We start from the raw sequence: 21,486 nt of genomic DNA, 5'->3' as shown, positions 1-21,486 counted from the left end.
CCCTATAATTTCTCTATTATAGGGAAGCAAAAATCAAAATCTCCAAAAAAAATTCTGCTCCAACTCCAACAGATTCTCTATTTTACAAATTCCATAATTCTTTCCTAAAATTTTAGAGAATGCTATAAATATAGGGAATTTGGTTTTCTCTCTCATCATTATCCCCATTTTGGGGATAATTATAGGGAATCTGTTGGAGCAAAATAGCCAAATTTTTCCCTAAAATGGACAAAAATCAAGATATGGAGAATCTGTTGGAGTTGCTCAGAGCAAATCTTGTAATGTTTCCTACTTTACTATAATGGACTACGGGCAACGAGAGAAAGAGTCATGAATGAAAAATCTAAGACAAACCTAGACTAATCAAACATAATGAATACATGAGATGAAGTTCAAGTGACAGGACCTGCCCCGGATTTCACCCCGAAATCCGAAGTGGCCCTGCGGGGCCCACTTTAGAAGAAATTCTACCGAAAATTTGGCGGAACTTCCCCTAAAAGTAGGCTACCCAAAACCTGTAGGAAACATTTACACTTCTAAATCATCCATCCTTATTCTCCTGGAGCCATCTGCTCCCCAAATCACAACATCGTCCAATTCACATAACACCAAAACGCAACTTGAATAACATTAATTCCACAGGTAATCAGAGCAATTCTAATAGAAAGGTAAACAAGGAAAACCTAATTCAAAGGCAAACGCGGAAGCCATGCTGTTGACTATGCCTCAATTCCATGTACGCCCGACCTCAACTAATTTCGCCTGCAAACTGGGCATTTGAAACCGAAGGGCCCAGGGGAAAGTATTGAAAAAAAACACGTTAGTGTGAGTGGACAAAAATAAATAATTAAGAAGATTTAAATGAAGCAAACTTGAATACTCTCCCACTTATTTAAATTTATAAAACCTCGATGCATGCAACGTTAATAAAACATATTTCTTTAAACTCAAAATCTCGTGAAAACATACCAGCCCCGCTGGTTAAGAGATATCGGACTAGGCCCCGCTAGTCAAGTAATAATAGGATATGGGGAAGAGATATCACCATACGGGTAAAGGAGCCCCTTAGGCTCTTCCTACCCTCGACTGCCACCCACACATAGATTGTGTGAGGAGGAGAACTAATAACCTCGACTACCACTCATGTGAGGAGGAGAAATAAATCACCTCGACTGCCACTCACAAACACAAAGTAAGTGAGGAGGAGACCTAATCGAATGACCCGAGTATGGTGAGGAAAAACAATCGAAAACCAGTAAATCAGTAAGGCTTCCCCAACCTCGCAACAAAACACGAGTATGAATCCCATCCATACTCGGAAAATCTCAAGAAAATATATACTCCAATGACGTGGCCCCGCACGCCAAAATATTCTAGAATTCATAAACCATTAGGCGAGAAATAATCGATAAAATAATTCAATCGAAAATCCCATTTTCGAAAAATATTCCAAAAAAAATGTCAATATCGACGAATAAAATATATTAATAAATTCCGGAAATCACCTCGGAAAGTAATTCGTCGAAAATCACTTAAATCATGATTTCAAATAAAAGCCATATATCGGAGATACTTATCAAAGGCTCAAAATCCATTCCCGAATCATAATTGAAAATAAATTATAATTAATCTCAGAAAATTTAATCCTATTCCGAAAACAAATCATAAAATCCAAATCTGAGCATAATAGATTCGTATATGAAATTCATATGGAAAAACAATGCCAAAATTATAATCCAAGGCAAAATATTATGCTCGATAATAAAATGATAAATAAATTATTATTTCGGGAAAAATAAATGCATGCATCATTCTTTAAAAATAAAAGTCCACTCACAGTACTATTCAGGTGATCACGCATACGAGTTCCTTCGTCGAGCAATCGCTCGGTGCGTCACCCTGTACACAATTATATTCCGTGAATAACTATTCAACAAATTAATATGATTCCTAAGATCAATTCCTTATAATTACATCTCCACTTCTTCTCGGATTAACCCAAATTATACCACTAATACCAATTCGTTAATTTAAAGGTTCCAAGGAAGAACCGAGAGATATCCGACGGTCGGATTCTCATAATTCGATAATCGAAACCCTAAACTTCAAAAATTCATAATTAATTCCAAGCTTCTCCAAAAATCACCAAACTTCACATACAAGCTCTACAACATTTATAGAATTTAATGAGCTAAAAACTGGAATTAAAACACTGCCCTACACGCCTCCACGCGCCACCAACAGTGGCAGCGCGTGGGCCCCACGTGCCGGCGGCCACCACCTCCGATGGCCACCAAATTTTGGCAGCAACACCTACTCATCAAGCCTAACATTTTTCTCAACTACAACAAGTTCCAATTTTACCTTGAAGAGCTCCAATTCGGCCGGTGAAAAATTTCCAGAAAATTTCAAAACCCTAGAATTGGGTTTCTCCTTGATTCCCCCTCTACACTGCAAATCGTGGCTCAAGGCTAGGGGGAAAATGATCCTTGGAGAAAACCGCACCTTCGACGCCGGTTTGGTGGCCGGAGGCGGCCGGAATCGGAAGATATCGCCGGAAATAACAAAGTGCTACAGTAATCTTCTTGGCTTGAATTCGAGCTTCTCCGGCCAAATCACGACGACCCACGACCACAGGCGTATAGGAGAGGAAGAGAGGAGTCGACCGTCACCCTGGGCTCGCCGATTGGTGGCCGGACGGCGGCAAAACGAAAGGGAGAAGGAGAGAGGCCGACACGGGGAAAGAGGGAGAGGAAGAGAGAGAAAGTCGGGGTAGGGGGTAGGTTTCCCAAAATGGAAACTTACCCTGGTAACTTTCTATATATATAGAAAGTTACTGTGAACAGTAACTTTAGTATTTTGGCTATAACTTACGCATACGAACTCCGATTGTTACGAACCACATATGCACGCGCTCGGTTTAACGTCTTCTACAACTTTCACGAAGGAAGTTTTCTCAAATTTTGACCCGCTCAAAAAATCAACTTTTAGGGCCACTAAAGTTACCGAAAAAGAGTAAAAGTAAATCAAATTGTTGTTTACTGTCCAAATGACTAGTAAACCGGTGAATTAAGATACGGGATGTTACATCAAGTGCTGTAGAAAAACTAATTTCGACACTGCTAGAATGGTCTTCGACTACAATCAAAAAACCGTCCCAATTTATTCATGTTCCCATCGAAGTAACCCTACTCTAAGGCACCCATGAGAGCGCTTTCCTTTGGCTTAAACTCTTTACCAGAAGACATGTGCTCCTCCCCAAGATTAGGGGGTGTTGTTACTGCAGCTGAGCCCAGTACTACCTTAAAACTTCTTTTCCTATGAGGTTTTGGACACTCAGAGTTCAGCTTCTTAGGTTTCAATCCCACAGGTTTCAGATTATTCTTTCTACGGTGGACGTCCCAACTTTGCCTTCTTAGCCGAGGAGACCAGAATTTACCTCATTATTGCTCTTCAGAGCAAGTTCAGGTTCAAAATCAAGGTTAACATCCTCCACCGGAGGTGCAACCTCTACTGTTCTCTTTCACTTGGTATACTGCATGAGGGGCAAGGAGGTTGTTCTCTTCTTCCCAATTAGATTTGGGACATCAGCAACATGCATAGGAACCCTTACCGACTGGACCGGAGACGGAATCTTGGCCAGTTGAGCCACTATAGTTGACGCCGAGAAGCCCTGGAGTGAACCTGAGATCTACTTGGGCCTGGAAGTAAAGAGGTTTGGAGTTAGGGATTGAGCTAGCACCTCCACAAGGCTCGGAGTTGCATGATTAGGGACCCTGGCCAAGTAGGGTTAGGGTTGGCTCCAACAGAGACTGCAAAGCTTCTGGGGGACCATCACAGCCTGACCGCTGATGTTGTATCAAGCCACAGACCCGACAAAAGCCGACAAGCCTCTCATACCTGAACCTAACCGTTGCAGATGCACCAAAGGTAAAATCAAAAGTGGATGAAAGGAAACCATGTTTCATCGGTGATGACAAGACATGTAGAATCTGAACCCGTCGTACCCTTTCGAATTCCAGCCTTATCCAGCTGCATGATCTCGCATAAGGTAGCTCCGGTAAGTGCCACAGCGCCTTCAGTGACGAGAGCTGGTGGTAAACTCATGATCTCAACCCAAACTGGAATCGAGTGGATCGACACCTGCGCCACCTCGTTCAGACCGTCGAAGTCAGCCATAGCCAATGCCCACTTTCGGAAAAACCACGGCATGCCATCAACAATCCTCAGGCGATCTTTCGGGTTCGAAAAATGGAACACAAATCGATCCCTATCAGCACGAGCAGAGAGGCGATCTCCAAGCCCCCAAAGAGAGGTCATAGTCCCCAGGAACGCCTTGGGATCGCCCCGATGCTTAGCTGTGACTGAGAGAAGAGTTTCCCCACCGCGAAATGGTGGGAGGAAACAGCAGCAGCACCAACCAGACCAAAAGATGTCCGACCATCTTCAGAGATCACCAGGACAGCTGCCAAATGAGCGGTAACGTGATCAACCATGATAAGACAGAGAGAGAGATGCTGAGAGAAGAAGATGCGAGAGAAACCTTAGCGCTGTAAAACTCTCCTTTTTTTGGAACAAAAGCATCTTGGTTTTGATATATACATTTATGTAATAAGGGTCTTAATCTATTAACAATGATTTTGAAGATAATTTTGTAACTCACATTATACAAACTTATTGGTCTAAAATGAGAAACTATCTCTAGACTGTCCACTTTAAGAATTAAGAAAATATTGTAAAGTTAATAAGTTCTAGAGAAGACTTACCAGAAAACAATTCCTGTACAAAAGGAATAATAATATGCTCAACATTGTTCTAGTAAGTTTGGTAGAATAGAGCATGAATGTCCTCCGGTCCTGGAGCTTTCAATGATCCAAATTTGATGTATAGCTTTGCATATTTCATCTTCTGATAAAGGGGCTAGAAGTAAGGCATTATATGCAGAAGTGATTACTTAGGAAGACAATTGACAATTCATATGGTTTTAGTACTTACTTATTATGAATGGAGGACAATTTATAATGTTTTTTTTTGTTACAATACATGTTCTATATATAAGACTAATAATTACATAAATACAACTCATTTATACGTAAGGCATAAGCCTTACTGTGGCTCTCCCAAAAACGCCTCGGCTACGCCTCAGCCTTTTAAAACACTGAACTTCAACCTGAATCATTCATGTTCATAATGGTAAATTGCGGTTATGAATACCTTAACGATTTACAATTAGCTGAAAATTTGCATAAGTGACTTATTCATGGAGACCTAAAAATCTAATGATCAATATGCAGATATAGGGGTCGTCAATGGGCAGTCCTGCCCAAAATTAATGGCTCGGGCTGGGCCACAACGTATTTTTTTTATTTTTCAGGCCAGGCTTCTCTTAAAAATCAAGGCCTAGGGCCGCCCATGGGCCCAGGGCCTTACGGGCTTTTTAGAGCCCGGCCGGGCTGGGCTTTTTGAGTGGGCAGGGCCGAGCCCATTATTTATATATCATATTATTTTGTTAAAAAAAAATACAAAAAGCTATGAAAAAATTATGATATGTTAATGATTGAACAAAATAAAATACAAAAATAATTAGTTCAATATAACTAGATAAAAAATATTAATACTAGAATTGAATGGGCTTTCGGGCGGGCTTATAAGACTGGGACGGGCGGGCTTTAATGAGCCGGGCAGTGGGCTGGGCCTGGGCTTTGAACCCTCCACCCTAGCCCTGCCTCGTGCCCAATGGGCAGGGCCGAGATGGGCTTTACTGCGGGTTGGGCCGAGCTTTTGCCCACTGGGCCAGGCGGGCGCCCATGGGCTTTTAGGCCCACGGGCCAAATTTATAATGGAGACCTAAAACTCTCGTTATATTTATTTTGTTCATGACTTATAGATTGAGGCAATTTTTCATTGTTTTTTTTTTTTTTGTTAAACTTTATTGGATGATTTCTCTAATGTAACAATACGTTCTCTGCGTTTTGGCTAAAATCAAGTGCAAATGCAGGGTACAGTTCTTTTGGTTCATTGCCAAAATCATTGGATTTTAAAAAAGAAAAACAAATAATTATAGAAAACAAAGTAAGACCCAGTTTGGCATTACTTCCTGAGCTGTTTTTGAGATCAAAAGTGCTATTGAGCCTAATCTAAGCTGTTTGGTAAAACTCCTTAAAGCTGATTTTGGTCGAAGCAGCTTCTCCAAACAGCTATTTCTGAGAAGCAGCAATTCCTAGCTTTTAGGATTGCTTCTGCGGAACCACTTCGAAAAAACACGGAGCTTTTAATGAAATATATTCAACTACCTATTTTGTCCTCATCAACTACCTATTTAGTAATTCCCTCTCTGCGGTCATTGAACTGTTCAAGCATCAATCATCCTCATCAAAAACTAGGTAGAGCAGCGTCGTCCCCCAATTCTATTAGGTAAAACCTCTTACCAACTCTTTTACAGAAATATTTGGTCTGATTTTAGATTTGATTTTTTTTCTAGGTTACTGGGTTTGCTAGATTTTGGGCGTATTACTCTTTGAGCTTTCTTTGTCTTCTGTAAATGCAAAACGTATTTTATGCCTTTCAATAGTTGATTTCTTCATCTTTCATACCGGCCAAATGAAGGACCACTCTTTTATTGCAAGAATCGTCTATGGCTTATACTGTCCATGAGAATTACATGAGAAAGAAGGGGGGACTCTGGGGTGGAGAAAAGTACCTAACACAGAAGCTTCCCTGAATTGCATTATTGCAAATGTGCAATTAAAAAGGGGGAAGGCTAAAGAAGATTACGTCTAATGATAGATCCTTCTCGTATTGTTGTATGCTTACAGAGTGTTCCTTTTGATACAATATGTGGATAATGATTTTGCCTTTCTTCCATGTTTCTTGGTGGGTCTATTTTTAGTTTGTTTGATTGTTTTGACGGGAAAATGTTTTGCTGTAAACTTGAATCAATTTTTGTGCTTCTTTAATTGAGAATGCTGTAAGAAGGATGACTTCTTTGAGTATGTTTAGGTCTTTGTACAAGTTTGTCATAATTTAAGGATTGACCTTCAGGTTTCGGGTACTTTGATTTTAATGTTGTTTTGTATTCATCATCAGTAGTCTCCTTTTTGGATCGATATCATTTCAATGAATTAGACTTCCTTCTGGAATTAATTCTGTTCACAATACATTGATGCAAAAAAGTTGTACTAAATCTATTGAGTTGTGGCTATATCTGTTATGAGCTTATTTGCATGGAATCTAGGGTCAAGTAGAAAATACTGAAGTGAAGAGAATACTGAAGAGATAGAGGACAATGCACATGTGAGATCCCGAATTTTGAAGTTGGTTGAATTTTATTTTTGATCTTAGAAGTGGAAAGTAGAGGTCGCCACGAGTTCGCAGCATTTTTCGGTAAATTTTCCGGGTTCCCAAGCTATTTTTAACGAATTTTTGAAGTTTAGTTGGAAATCAAATTGAGTGGCGACGTGGGGTGTCACTATTGGTCGATAGGCTGACTTGGAGACCAGGTAGCAGCAGCCAAACGTGTCTTGCATGTGCAAGATCAGTTTGACACATGTCAAGTGGTGGCACTATGTTTGTTATATGCTTGACAAATGGCATAAGCATGATGATGGATGGTTTTGGTGGACTCAGCCCATTTCTTCTTCCGTACCCATTTTTTCGGAGAGAGCTTCTCTCTCTAACTTCTCTCTCCTCATTTCCTCTCTCTAACTTTCTCTCTCTAGCTTCTCTCTCTAGAACTTGTTTTTGTCATATCTTTTAAACCGTAAGTCCGATTTAGGATCCGTTTTCGCCTACGGATTCGTCTTGACGAGCTCTTTCTATTAGTGTAAAGAAAAGTCTGATTTGAAGAAATTATTTTTGACGATCTAGGAGGTTTGATTTTATTTCATATCATCCACGATTGTCGGAAAATAAGGTAGGGGGATCTCGGGGAAACTTTTTATGATTGGATATTGATTTCATGTGCTTCGTGTATATGTTATTCTCGTTAATATTATGTTTGGATGATTTCTTTGATGATATTTGAATTACATGTACTAAATGTACGTTGATCGATGTATATTTTCATGGAGGTTGTTATTTATCAAGTGTAAGGGAGTTAGGGAGAAATTATGGTTATTTGGTAATTGTGGGAATTATCTTTTGTGTAGTTGAGTCTGAACATTGTAGGGATCAAGCTCAGGCGAGCCCGTGTGCACAATTAGGTTTAGAATATCGGCGGTATAATTGTCGATATATTTGGGTGATTTGGGCTTGGAGATCAATGTTTCAGACAAGATGACTAGCAAAAGGGGTTTGGGGGATTTGGTTGAGTCAGGGGGTTAATTTATATGTTTAGATATTTAAGTCACAGTTGCAAAACTGTAAAGTACACAGTATGGGACGTGTAGGCTTGCATATGCTGGTATATGAATTAACAGGTATATAAATGGAGTTGGATTGCATCATTATTTGATATGCATGTTATAATTGAAATACATGATGGTATTATCTTTGGTCAATTATCCATGAGGAAGTTTTACGTCCCTACTGAGCCGCTGGTTGAGCTCACCCTTTAACAGATTTTGCAGGTATGGAATCAAGATACTAGGGCAAGAAGTTCCGATATGTATATAATGTCAAATGGGTTGTGAAACTTGTGTTTCCTTTACGTTTGTTTGGAATAAAGAATGAGTACTAATGTACTATGTGATAAAGACTATGTAATATATGCTTCCGCTAGAATTTTGAGATCTTGTTATCTAGTTTTAGTTCACGATTTATTTATTTTTTTGTCACATTTTGGTTATAGAAATATTAGTTCTATAATTAAGATGTGATTCACACCTTAATTCGAGATTAGAAAATTAGCTCGAGTCAGGGCGTGACAGCACATGAAGGAGATGGTACAGGAAGACGAGAAATGAAGGTGTTAACAAAGGAGATGTTAAGAAATACAATTGCACAAAGTCTAATTAATGCATCTACTTAGCATTTAGTTGCAAATTTGAATTGAATATGGTTGGTTATGTTGAACTATGGTTGGGAAATCTTTTGTGTAATATTTTGAACTCATTTTGTGTAATAGTAAAACAGAATATGCATATTAAAGTATTTAAGGTAAATCTTTTATTCGGTCCTAGCAATATATAACCAAACAAATTACAAAAAACTTAAAATGATGCATTAATAATTTGAACTAGTGTATAAGGACAATATATGAGAAATTTTTTAATTTGGTATGGTTACATAATTAGAAATAAAGTCATGTATTTTAGTAGCATTGTTTAGCATGTTTGACTATTTTGGTAATTATACCCAGTCAAAGCACTTTTTACTTATAACTTATTAAACACTCAGAAATTGCTTTTTGTTTTCACAGCACTTTTATAAACAGTTTACCAAACACCTCAGAAATGCTTCCTCTCACAGCAATATCAGAAGTGCTTCATCTCACAGCAATATCAGAAGTGCTTCCTCTCACAGCACAGCAATCCTAAACTGGGCCTAAAGAAAATGCAAGCAAGGTGATTGGTACTGTACTCAAATCATGCAATGGTCATAAAAAAAAAAAAAAGGCAAATCATGCAGTTGATAAATGCTTCTTTAGCTGTCAAGATGATGTGCCCTTTGGGTTAGGTTAATCACCCGCCTTCCTCTTTATCTAAAATTATGTTGTACGATGCGACACCTGGACTGCTTTAAGTTCTTGTAGCTTTCCAAGTGGTATGCTCTACTCCTTGAATCAAGAACAATTGTCAAAAAAAAAACAAAAAAAACAAAAAAAACTGTTCAAAACAATGTGGCGGTTAGCAATAGTTGGATTCCACATACATATCGTTCCTAGCATCAAGAAATGGGAAAAACGTAAGTTGATTAAGAGTGAGGAGGCTATATAGATAGGGTCAAGTACAAATTAATGCGAGTTTCGAGAGTGCAAGGACGAATATTACCTAAAAAGTTGATGATGACTGAATGGAGAGCTTTGCACGTTGGCTCTAGCTAGCAATTTTCAGTCATACTATTTAACTGATAGACAACCCCTCATTGAGATAAGAAATTGTATCCTAAGAAATTACTGTTAACGCTTTAGCTGTTTGACTGGATTTATCAAAAAAGTGTGTTTGTGACAGAAAACCAAGTTGACCTCCACTTTAAGTTTTACTAATAAATACTAGTCTTCCTCCACACATGTTCTGCATGTGCAAGTATTTTTATTTTTATTTTTTCAAAAAGAAAAAAAGATAATGGATTAAAACAGTTATTGTACAAAGAAGTTAGTGGGAGACAAAAGTGGGTTATGAGATTTTTTTTTAATATTTTTTTAATAAAAATATAATTTATAATTGTCCTAATTGTCCTTGTGATTTAATTAATTCTCAAAATTTTTTAATATTTCAGGGTCATTTCTGTCAAATTTTTTAATTTTGGCTAACAAAACCTCTTCTTTTAATAATAGTATAGATTTATTCGTTTTAATTTTTATCGAGAGTTTATGAAACAACTGTCAAACACTATAAAACGCAGCAATCACCAACTACTAAAAATTATGAAAAATTCTTGGTCAGACGAACTGTGCAGTTATCTTTAGTAAGTAAATAGACATCATCACTTCTCATTGTACAATAACCAAAATTACCTTTTGTTTTTTCTTCAAGCATTATTTAAGTAAAAAAATGTAGTAAAAACAAATACAGCTAGCTGAGCTATCATATATATAAACTTAATAATCATTTCGGCTTTTTTTTTTTGCATTTATTTATTTACACACCAATGAATTTTCCATTGGTAATTCTTGAAAATAATTCTACAAATGTATGATGATTGTAGGCTGGACACGGTAATGACATTCTCCATTTATTTGTGTGTAATTAAGAACTCGATCACTCCATAAAGACATATATTCCCACAAGACAAATACACACATCCAAAACACAAGCATCCTTTTTGAATCATTTAGCAAACAATGTTATCTTTAGAGAACACATCATGCAGCAAGAGTACCTTTGCTAATGTCTTTGTAATTGTTTTTATGATCCGGTGCTGGGTAAGTCTGTCGCGACAGTGACGTGAAAGCTGTGAAACATACTAAAAAGCCTAGATTAGTAGAATCCATGGCGGATCGGAGTTAGAGTTAATTATTGCCATTATATACTACTGTTAATTTATTATTTCCACTGCTACATACTGTATCCACTATATAAGATTGATTAGTATCTTTGTTTATAATGTTCTGAATCTGATGAAGAAGATCAGTAGAAACTGAATCTCATGTTTAGCCCCTAATAAGAGCTACCTAGGCATCTTAAAAAGCAGCAGGCACACAAACCCAAAGAAATTAAAGTGATCTTCTCGATCCAAAACCTCCACTCTTCTTCCCCTAGCTTAATTTCATAAAAAAATAAGACGGAAACTAATGATCATCAAACTTATCGATTGAGTACGTACAGTCGTGATTAATCGATCTTAGTGATCGATGAAGGATCAGTGAGGCTGAGGCAAGGAGGAGGAGGAGGAGGGGGTTTAACAATGGGATCAAGGTCAAGGTGCGAAGACTGTGGGAATAAAGCAAAGAAGGAGTGTGTGTACATGAGATGCAGGACTTGTTGTAAGAACAAAGGGTTTCGGTGCCAAACTCACGTCAAATCGACTTGGGTTCCTCTCTACAAAAGAAGCCTACTTCATGAGCAGCAGCACCCTAATGATGATCACCACAAGCAACAGCAACTTGCTATTGATCAAGGACACATCTTCATCAACCCTGATAAGAAGCTAAGACAACACAACCCCTCTTCATCATGTGCAGGTACTAGTTATCACCATGTATAGATCAGTTTATGTATTTCAGTATGAGGTATGTCTGTGTGTACTGGAATTGATTTTTACACACAACAGCTAGATAGCCAGAGGATAATGAGTTTTTCTGTTGAGGAATATGAGTACTTAAACCCTAACCTAACAGTGCATATATACTTCATGAGAGATCTAGGATAAGCTTCTATATCTCTTGGAATCTTGGATCAATTTCTTTCCGAACTTTTACTGTATATGTAGGTATATAATTTCTTGATTGTATATGCGTGATTGATTCAATTTTTGTTAATTGGGCTCTTACTCATGTTAACTTGTTAAGTGTAGGGCTAGATCGAGATCATCAAGAGGCTAATTTTCCGGCTGAAGTGACTACCATGGCGAAATTTCAGGGTATTCGAGTGAGCTCCATGGACGATATGGTGGATCTGGATCAGCGTGCTTATCAGACAAGCGTGATTATAGGTGGCCATGTATTCAGGGGCATTCTCTATGATCAAGGCCCTGCTGTTCATCAGATGAGTTATTACACTTCACCCTCTGCAGCAGATCAACCACATCATCCTCCTTCATATCAATTGATTAATCCATTTAACGCTTTCATGCCTGCAGGTACACAATTTTTCCAAAACCTATCATCTTAAATTCTTAATAAATTGGGTTTTGCAGTTTGAAATCCTCTCTTGTAATTAAAAGAAATAAGGAAAAAAGATGTATAACATTCTCAAATAGTTTTGCCTTCATACCTATTTTTTAATTTTAAATAATAAATGTATGATCTACCAAACAATTATGAAATATAAATTAAGGATCGATCTCATCAAATACTTGTATGTTGCACTATGGTGAGAGCCTGTAGTGCAACATACAAGTATTTGATGAGATCGATCCTTAATTTATACAAGTATTTGAGAGCCTGTTCATTAGTATTAGTTTCTGCTTAACTTGTTTGAATCCAAATGTCTATAATATGTGAATTGTTCGAATCCATTAGTATTAGGCTTTCACCATATCCACTGGTACTAGTTAACTGTGGAATAATATATATAGTTTGTATGTCTTGCAATTTGTCTTCTTATAGATATGTTTAGCGTTAACCGCATCTTCAAGGTTAGTTTCAAGTAATTCTAACAGTTAACTAGTTGTTTATGTACTTTGAATCAACTTTTTCCCAAGAATTCTTTCTTGCTTGCTTTTAAAGCAATATCATGACAAATATTGTAGTCTCAACTATATTGCAATTGTTATGCTTTTTGTATCTAAAAATAAAAAATAAGGAAAGATCTGAATTTATCACCCTTATTAATTTTAATTTGCATGTTATCACAATGATAATATCTCGTAATTTTTGCACCAAACTAACCAAGGAAAATTTGGTTCAAAAGTTAAAAATAGTAGCCATGATCACTGATCTAGTAGCATTAATTAAGTTTCTTCTTTGTAACTATATGGCCATTCTAAAATCGACTTAGAGACAACTAACTAGTTATTTTGTAATGAAAAAACAAAACTAATGGCTTTCTTTTCATTCTTGACAAACATATGGATCAAGGGCTTTAGCTATTTGCACTAGTGATATCAATAGTGGTGTTGAATCAGACCATTAAATTCATTGTCCCGCACTTATCCTTCAACTTAAGTACTGCCTTAATTAAGAAGCAATATGATTGAAGGGCAATCACAATAACCCATGTTTGCATGGTGTGCTCAGATTGGGTTTTGTACATACTGTTCTTTTGATACCCATGATGTGAGGTGTTAACTCCCATCATGTGGTGTGCCTTATACATAGTAATTACGTAGTTGGGCAAATAAATTCCTGTACACAGAGTTTCTTTTTTAACTAGCATTTTCTATGTCTTAATTAAGTCTCTACTAAGTAGTAGTAGTACGTAGTTAACTTTGTACATACATGCATAGCTACTTGGTTTATATACCTCTGTTTCATAGTAAACAATAGGTTGTGTCACCTTTGAGGTGAATCATCACCATGTAGGTAAACCTATAACCATAAAGCTAAACCCATGTATGGTGCATATTTATATTGTAACCTAAACAGTACAGAATGTATAAAGATTAGCTAGCTAGTTGGGCATCTTATTGTGATCATTTGAGACTTTAGGAAGAAAGCAGTATTAAAGAAACCCATCCTGATCGTTCAGCTAAAATTATAGTCACATTCATACACTGACTATAGGAAAAGATTGATACCTCTAGGACACTAGCTACCTTCTGGAATATATCCTTTGCACATCAAAAGGTAGAATGCCTGCATATATATAAAAATCTATATAGATTTATAACTAAAAGTAGTCATCATACATTGCATTTCTGGCATGGTTCTGTTCTCATAATGTAGGAACTAGGAACCCATATTTATATGTAGGATAACAGTGGATTCTCGTATATAAGGTCCTTCTGGAGGATTGCCAATAATGGTTATCATTTACAGAAAATGCTTCAATAAGAAGACATTGGATTCTCGTATTTAAGGACCTTTTGGAGGATTGCCAATAATGGTCAAATGATACTGAAGGGTTGCAGAAAATGCTTCAATAAGAAGACACTGGCAATTTTAGGTCAATCTTTTGAGCTTTTTATAGTAAGGCATGAGATACTGTTTCTTAGGTAAAATAACATGGAGAAAGCATGCAGGCATATAAGTTCCACTCCCAAAAGAAGCTTATTATAAATACTCTCTCTCTCTCTCTCTCTCTCTCTGAATAATTCCAATTGGAATTTCTGCAGATTACAGGGTCAACGATTTTTTGGCAAATTTACAGGTTCAATGTTTAAACTGTAATACACGCAATTTGGCATGCCATGAGAACAACAAACATTAAGGCTTTCCTTTGTTTCCATTTAATAGGTGACCTAAGAGCAACTCCAACAATAGGGTTCAAAATCAGATTTTGTTGAATTATAGGACTTTTCATCTCCAACAATGTTTTTTAGGGGGAGTTTGTTCTAAAATTATAGGACTTGGGTTCATCCCAAGTCTCATATTTGAGACTTTTCCAAGACCAAGACTCGGATACTGTTCATGGGGCCAAGCAAATGGGTTATTATTTGTTTTTACTCAAATTGGCCCTATTTAATCTGACAGCTCATATTTGAGGAAAAAAAAGTGATCAATGGCTCTTATTAAATCAAGGGTTATTATTTCTATTTTGTTCCAAAAAAATTACTCGAAAATTGAGGGAAAAAAATATACCCATTGGAACAGTAAATTGTGGGAAATTCTATAAATACCAACCCATTCTTTTCTATTTCCTCACACCAAATATCCTCCATCTCCTTCACAATTTTTCATTCATTCACCCATCTCCTTCACACCAAATATCCTCCATTCATTTAATAAAAAATTAATTAAATGAAAAGATAATTTTTAAATATTATGATAAAATTAAAATTAAATTTTTTACCTTATTTAACTATATTAACATACTTTTAATATAATATTCATCAACATTATACTCATAATATATTTTAACCAAGAATAGTGAAAATAGCACCTCATTGTTGGAGATGAAAATTAAGTCATATATGAATAGTGCAATAAGGGGGTGCTAAAATGAGAATAGCACCCCCAAATAGAACCTATTGTTGGAGTTGCCCTAAGGGTCATATGTAATATGGCAGTCACATTTAGGGCTAGTTTGAGATTGCCATTACTCTAAAAAAAAAACTGCTACTGCTGTCTTGTGAGAATAATCAGCTGTGAATTAAAATAGTTTTGTGTTTGGTAGACAATATTTTTAGAAGTGTTGTCAGTACATAAAACAACTTCAGAGCGTGTTTTGATCTTAAGTAACCTTTGAGTTGCTTCTAAAATTTGTTGCTAGTGACCTAAAATTTTCAATTAAAGCTGTTTTTACCAAACATAATAAAATTTAAAATTTTAGACAAAAGCTGATTTTTTATTAAAAGCGAAGCAATTCCAAACAAGGCCTTACACTAACATCATCTGGTTTCTTAATTAACACCGTATTTAGATGTTTTAATAAAACTACGTTGCTAATAGTCGATCATATGCACACGAAAACAGGAAGTCACTGCCTTTAAGCGATTCACGAGTTGGTGTCTCATTCAGTTAAAAATGTATGCTGATATGTCTGCTCATCTAGTTTCATCGCTTGACGGACATCTTATTTAATTTAATTTGATTTTCAATTTTCAATTTGTAACTTATGCTTTTAATCCTATAATTATTTGGGGGTTATAGGACTTTCAATTTGGATTTAATTTTCTGATTTTATGGTGTGTTTTATGATGGAGGTTACATGCATGAGATAATTGGAGCCTATAAAAGGCAACAATGTTTCCCAAGTTGTCAACAACAAAAGGATTATCTCTACTCCTCATTTACATACTACCACTTCGGTTACTACCTTCCATATTTTACTATTATTTTGGGCAACGGTTCTATGACTTGGAGATTCTATCCAACTGTGAACGTGCTCATAGCGGACTTTTGGTTGCTTGTATTGGGGTTGTATCTTGGAGTCTTGTAGACCGCCAGCACCTGCACATAGGGAGGCTACAAAGGCTTTAGGACAGCGTCTTTTGACGTGCTAGCTTCACCATACCAGGCTTGTTTTCTCACTTTAGTTTTACTATATATATATATATATATATATATATATATATATATATATATATATATATATTATCTATTAGCCTATCTATTTTTATCTTAACTTTTCTTTCTTTTATTTTACCAAATTCATTTTCTATTTTAATCAATTTTACAAAGGAAAAACACAAATTTTTACAACAATCTAAAGCCTTTGTAAGTTAAGTTTCTTTTAACCGATTTTAATCAACTATCTACTTCACTTTAGACTTTTTTAAATTGTTGTTACAAGTTTATACTTAATTGGTTGTTTTGCTTTCGACAATCAAATTGACAATTCGTTAAGAAAATAGTAATTATTGTGTATGTTGCTTTCTATTATATATATTCAAGCATTTACTATCAGCTTTTATTGATATCATTGTTATTGTTAGCTTGAATAATACATATATTTTCTATTAAATGTTTAGTCCTTGATTCAAGTTAGGAAATCTCAAATAGACATGTATTTCAATTTTCAGAAATATTTGCATCTCTTTGATTGTTGGAATTAGAATGGATACCATAGATGTGAAACCTGAAAATTTTGATGGCCAAAACTTTAGGAGATGGCAAAAACAAATGAGGTATTGGCTAACTATCTTAGGGCTAGTTTCCACCTTAGAAGATACAACTAGTGAGACTCCTTCAAAGAAAACCACACTTACAATTTCCACTCCCACTAGTGAAACACAAAGCTCAAAATCCACCACTCCTAAGATGACAAAAGATGAAATAGAATATCATTGTCACAATAGGATTCTTAGCACCCTTTCTAATGATCTCTACGATGTCTATCGTGATACCACTAGTGCAAAGAGCCTTTGGGAAGAGTTAGAAGCTGAGTATGGGTTAGATGATGCAGGCATAGATCGTTTTACTGTGTCAACCTTTAACAGCTACAAAATGGTTGAGGAGAAAACCGTGAGTGTGCAAATCCATGAGTTTAAAGACCTCTTAAGAAAAGTAGAGTCAAAGGGAACGAAGTTTACCGAAGAATTCAAAGTGTCTTGCCTCATAGATAAACTACCCCCTAGTTGGTCAAACTTTGCCAAGAGTCTTAGGCACAAACACGGAGAGTTAACCTTAACCAAAGTGTTTAACAACCTTAGGGTAGATGAGAAGCATAGGTTAGAGGAGCAGATTGAAGAAGGAAAATCTAAGGTGAATCTAGTGGAGAATTCAAACAATAGGAATAGGTTCCAACGTAGAAAGAATTCCTTCAAGAGAACCAATAGAAACAATTCCTTCCACTAAAACCAAAATTCCTTTCGTCGAGACTTCAACCATAGGTTCCATTCCCACCCAAATAGGTCCCATAACAATTCCAATGACAAGAGAGAGCAAGCATGCTTTGTCTGTGGGAGGACCAATCACTTAGCAAGGGACTGCCATTTTAAGAAGACAGAAGTCTACAAGCCTAAACCCAAATGGAACAAAGGGCAAAAGGGTCCAAAAGCTCAAGTAAATATGCTTGTAGATCAAGATGATCAAAATGATCATATTTTGAGGTATAGTTCTATGCCCTTAATTAATTTTACACACTCTAATAGTGATTGGTGGGTAGATTCTGGAGCAAATGTACATGTGTGTTTTGACAAAAGGTTTTTTAAAAATTATTAGGACTCAAGTGGAGGAAGTGTAACCCTAGGAAATGACATTGTCGCACCAGTACATGGAGTAGGAGACATAGAGTTGAAAATGACGTCTGGGAAGACCTTAATTCTCAAGGGGTGCGACATGTTCCAGAAGTGAGGAGAAATCTTATTCGTGCATCATGTTTAATGAAACAAGGTTTCAAAATTGTAATGGAGTCCAACAGGATTGTTATTACAAAGAATAATGTTTTTATTGTTAGTTAAGGTTTAATTAATTTGATTGTAGCACATGAAAAATCTTATTAGTGCATCATGTTTAATGAAACAAGGTTTCAAAATTGTAATGGAGTCCAACAGGATTGTTATTACAAAGAATAATGTATTTATTGGAAAAGGGTACGTTTGTGAAGGTTTAATTAATTTGAATGTATCACATGAAATGAATAAAATTTCCCCTCAAATTTTTAGTGTTGAATCTTGTGATGTGTGGCATGGAAGGTTAGGACATGTGAGTTTGAACAAAGTCAAAAGATTGATGGACTTAGAGTTAATACCAAAGTCTAGTGTAGATTTTAAGCAAAAATGTGAAGTGTGTGTTCTAGCCAAACGACCCAAGTTATCCTATAACAAGTTTGTAGAAAGAGACACACAAGTTTTAGAACTCATACATAGTGATGTATGTGACTCAAATAGAACCCCTACTAGAGGTGGAAACAAATAGTTTGTGACATTTATTGATGACTACTCCAAGTATTGTTATATCTTTCTTATCAAAACAAAAGATGAGGTGTTTGATAAGTTCAAGGTATATAAGAGTGAAGTTGAAAACCAATTAGAGAAAAAGATCAAAAGACTTGGGTCTAATAGAGGTGGAGAGTATACCTCTAATGATCTTAATACCTTTTGTGAAGAACATGGAATTATTCACGAAGTCACTCCACCTTACTCACCTCAATCCAATGGTGTAGCGGAGAGGAAAAATAGGACTTTGTTAGACATGGTCAACTCCATGATCCTTAGTAGTGGAGTACCTGAGAATTTGTGGGGGGAAGCAATGCTGACAGCTTGTTTCATACTTAATAGGATAACTGTGATACAAAATGACAAAACGCCTTACGAGTTGTGGAAAGGAAGGTCACCCAATCTCAAAATCCTTAGAGTGTGGGAGTGTTTAGCAAAAGTACTTATACCAAATCCTAAGAGAAAGAAAATAGGTCCCAAGACCGTAGACACCATCTTTCTAGGTAATGCCAAAAATAGCAACGCCAATAGGTTCTTAGTATTCAACTCTAATGTTAAGGAAGTTGCAAACAACACTATCATAGAATCTAGAGATGCTACTTTCTTTGAAGATATCTTTCCTTTCAAAACCCGAATTCCAAAGGAAATACAAATTAGAGACAAACCTTCTAGCTCAATTACAATTGAAAATGCAGAACCTTTAGATCCTAGAAGGAGTAAAAGGGCTAGAGTAGAAAAGAAATTTGGAGATGATTTCTACACCTTTTCAATAGAAGGAGAACCCACAACTTATCAGGAAGCCACTTCATCTATAGATGCACCTTTTTGGAAAGAGCCAATAAGTGATGAGTTTCAATCTATTATCCAAAACAACACTTGGGTGTTAACAAACTTGCCTCCTGGAAGTAAAGTAATAGGTTGCAAATGGGTGTTTAGAAAGAAATTGAAACCTGATGGAAGTATAGACAAATACAAGGCTAGGCTAGTAGCTAAGGGGTTTACACAAAAGAAGGACTTAGATTACTTTGACACTTATTCACCTGTCACTAGGATTACCACCATTAGGACTTTAATAGCCTTAGCATCCGTACATAATCTAGTCATTCACCAAATGGACGTGAAGACCGCATTTTTGAATGGAGATTTAGATGAAGAGATTTACATGGAGCAACCTGAGGGATTTATAGTTAAAGGTCAAGAGCATAAGGTCTCTAGGTTAGTTAAGTCTTTATATGGCCTTAAGCAAGCTCCTAAACAATGGCATGAAAAGTTTGACAAAGTGATCCTAGATTATGATTTTAAGATCAATAGTCATGACAAATGTTTATACTCCAAAGTAAAAAATGGGGAACACGTGATTTTATGTTTATATGTTGATGATATATTGATCTTTGGGACAAATTTGGAGATTGTTAATAATGTAAAATCATATCTATCCAGGAACTTTGATATGAAAGACATGGGAGAAGCCCATGTGATTTTAGGAATGAAAATTGAGAGAACCTCTGAAGGTATATTTTTGAGTCAATCTAGCAACATTGAAAAGATGTTGAAGAAGTTCAATTATTTTGAGGTCAAACCCGTGTCGACACCTTATGACTCAAACGTCCACTTGAAGAAAAATCAAGGAGAACCTTTTTCACAATTGAAGTATTCTCAAATGATAGGTTCTTTACTTTACATTTCCAATAAGACTAGGCCAAATATTGCTTATGCAATTGGGAGACTAAGTAGATATACACATAACCCTAGTAAGGAGCAATGGAATGCTTTGGAGTGAGTCTTTAAATACCTTAGAGGTACACTTTAATTACTCATTGTGCTATAAGGGATTCCCTAATGTGGTAGAGGGTTATGGTGATGCAAATTGGATAACAGATAATGAGGATGTGAAGTCTACTAGTGGTTACATATTCTTATTAGGAGGAGGAGCAATTTCTTGGGGATCAAAGAAGCAAACCATAATCACTAGAAGCACTACACAATCAGAACTTGTAGCTCTAGATGTCACTTGTACTGAGGCTGAGTGGATTAAGAGTTTGTTGACGGAAATACTTTTAGTAGAAAAACCCGTTTCTGCTATACCTGTACATTGTGATTGTAATGCAGTGATAGACTTGCTAAAGCAATCTCACACGAACCAGAAGATGAACAGACATATACATGTGAGATATAAATCTGTGAAAGACCTAATTAGAAAGAGCATTGTCACTTTAGACATTGTAAAGTCAGAGAATAATATTGCAGACCATTTGACTAAGGGTATTTCTAGGAGCAGAGTCTTAGAATTGTCGAGGGGGATGGGCTTAAGCCCACAAGGGAGTCACCTAGGGAGGTAACCCAACTTCTGTGATTGGAGATCCCATGAAGGAAGTTCAATGGGTAGAAACAATCCATATTGCGTGACTCATTAAGCACTATTTTATATGATGGAGATATCCTAAATGAGATATTGAGATATTCTCTGCTCATCCCTATGACATGAGTGCTATATAATGTGACGTCAGGAAGGGATTTAAAGTATCCCTGAATGAGTTTCGAGCTGGCAATCTCCCGTGGGGTGCAGGTCACATGTTCCCTTGGAGAACTCACCTAGTGAGAGTCGTCGTGAGGCCGCGACCGTGAAAATTGGGTTGTTCTCTAAAAACTCTCATGAGAATCAAGATTGAGCGCATGGCCATAAATAGCGCTACCCCGCATCCAAGTCTTAACCAATACTATGTGTGTAATACGTTGAAGTTTGAT

General features: G+C 36.5%; 2 protein-coding genes and 1 long non-coding RNA gene across 3 annotated transcripts; 2 read left to right on the top strand and 1 right to left on the bottom strand.

The window, feature by feature from the left end:
• Positions 1–403: 403 nt before the first annotated feature.
• LOC133735537 (uncharacterized) lies at positions 404–2,700 on the bottom strand. Its single transcript, XR_009859092.1, has 3 exons — positions 2,365–2,700; positions 1,838–1,899; positions 404–769 (listed from the first exon to the last, which is right to left on the bottom strand). It is a non-coding gene; the product is annotated as an uncharacterized LOC133735537 (long non-coding RNA).
• Positions 2,701–11,134: 8,434 nt separating this feature from the next.
• LOC133741538 (protein SHI RELATED SEQUENCE 3) lies at positions 11,135–12,585 on the top strand. Its single transcript, XM_062169413.1, has 2 exons — positions 11,135–11,782; positions 12,115–12,585. The coding sequence occupies exons 1-2, from the start codon at positions 11,506–11,508 to the stop codon at positions 12,429–12,431; spliced, it is 594 nt and encodes a 197-aa protein (XP_062025397.1). The 5' UTR covers positions 11,135–11,505; the 3' UTR covers positions 12,432–12,585.
• Positions 12,586–16,918: 4,333 nt separating this feature from the next.
• Positions 16,919–17,659, top strand: LOC133737363 (uncharacterized). The gene has a single exon (XM_062164932.1). It carries the CDS (start codon positions 16,919–16,921, stop codon positions 17,657–17,659), a length of 741 nt encoding a protein of 246 aa, XP_062020916.1.
• The last annotated feature ends 3,827 nt before the right edge of the window (positions 17,660–21,486 follow it).

Source organism: Rosa rugosa, chromosome 3 (assembly GCF_958449725.1).
Source record: "Rosa rugosa chromosome 3, drRosRugo1.1, whole genome shotgun sequence".
Taxonomy (NCBI): Eukaryota; Viridiplantae; Streptophyta; class Magnoliopsida; order Rosales; family Rosaceae; genus Rosa; species Rosa rugosa.
The sequence above is the reverse complement of the archived record's forward strand: the minus strand, read 5'-3'. Positions and strand labels throughout refer to the sequence as shown.

What these genes read in the sequence shown, in the direction of transcription:
- LOC133741538 (XM_062169413.1), top strand. Translation starts at nt 11,506, where the DNA reads ATGGGATCAAGGTCAAGGTGCGAAGACTGTGGGAATAAAGCAAAGAAG. An exon ending in CCCCTCTTCATCATGTGCAG is followed by an intron (nt 11,783 to 12,114) that starts GTACTAGTTATC and finishes TGTTAAGTGTAG; the next exon opens with GGCTAGATCGAGATCATCAA.
- LOC133737363 (XM_062164932.1), top strand. Translation starts at nt 16,919, where the DNA reads ATGGATACCATAGATGTGAAACCTGAAAATTTTGATGGCCAAAACTTT.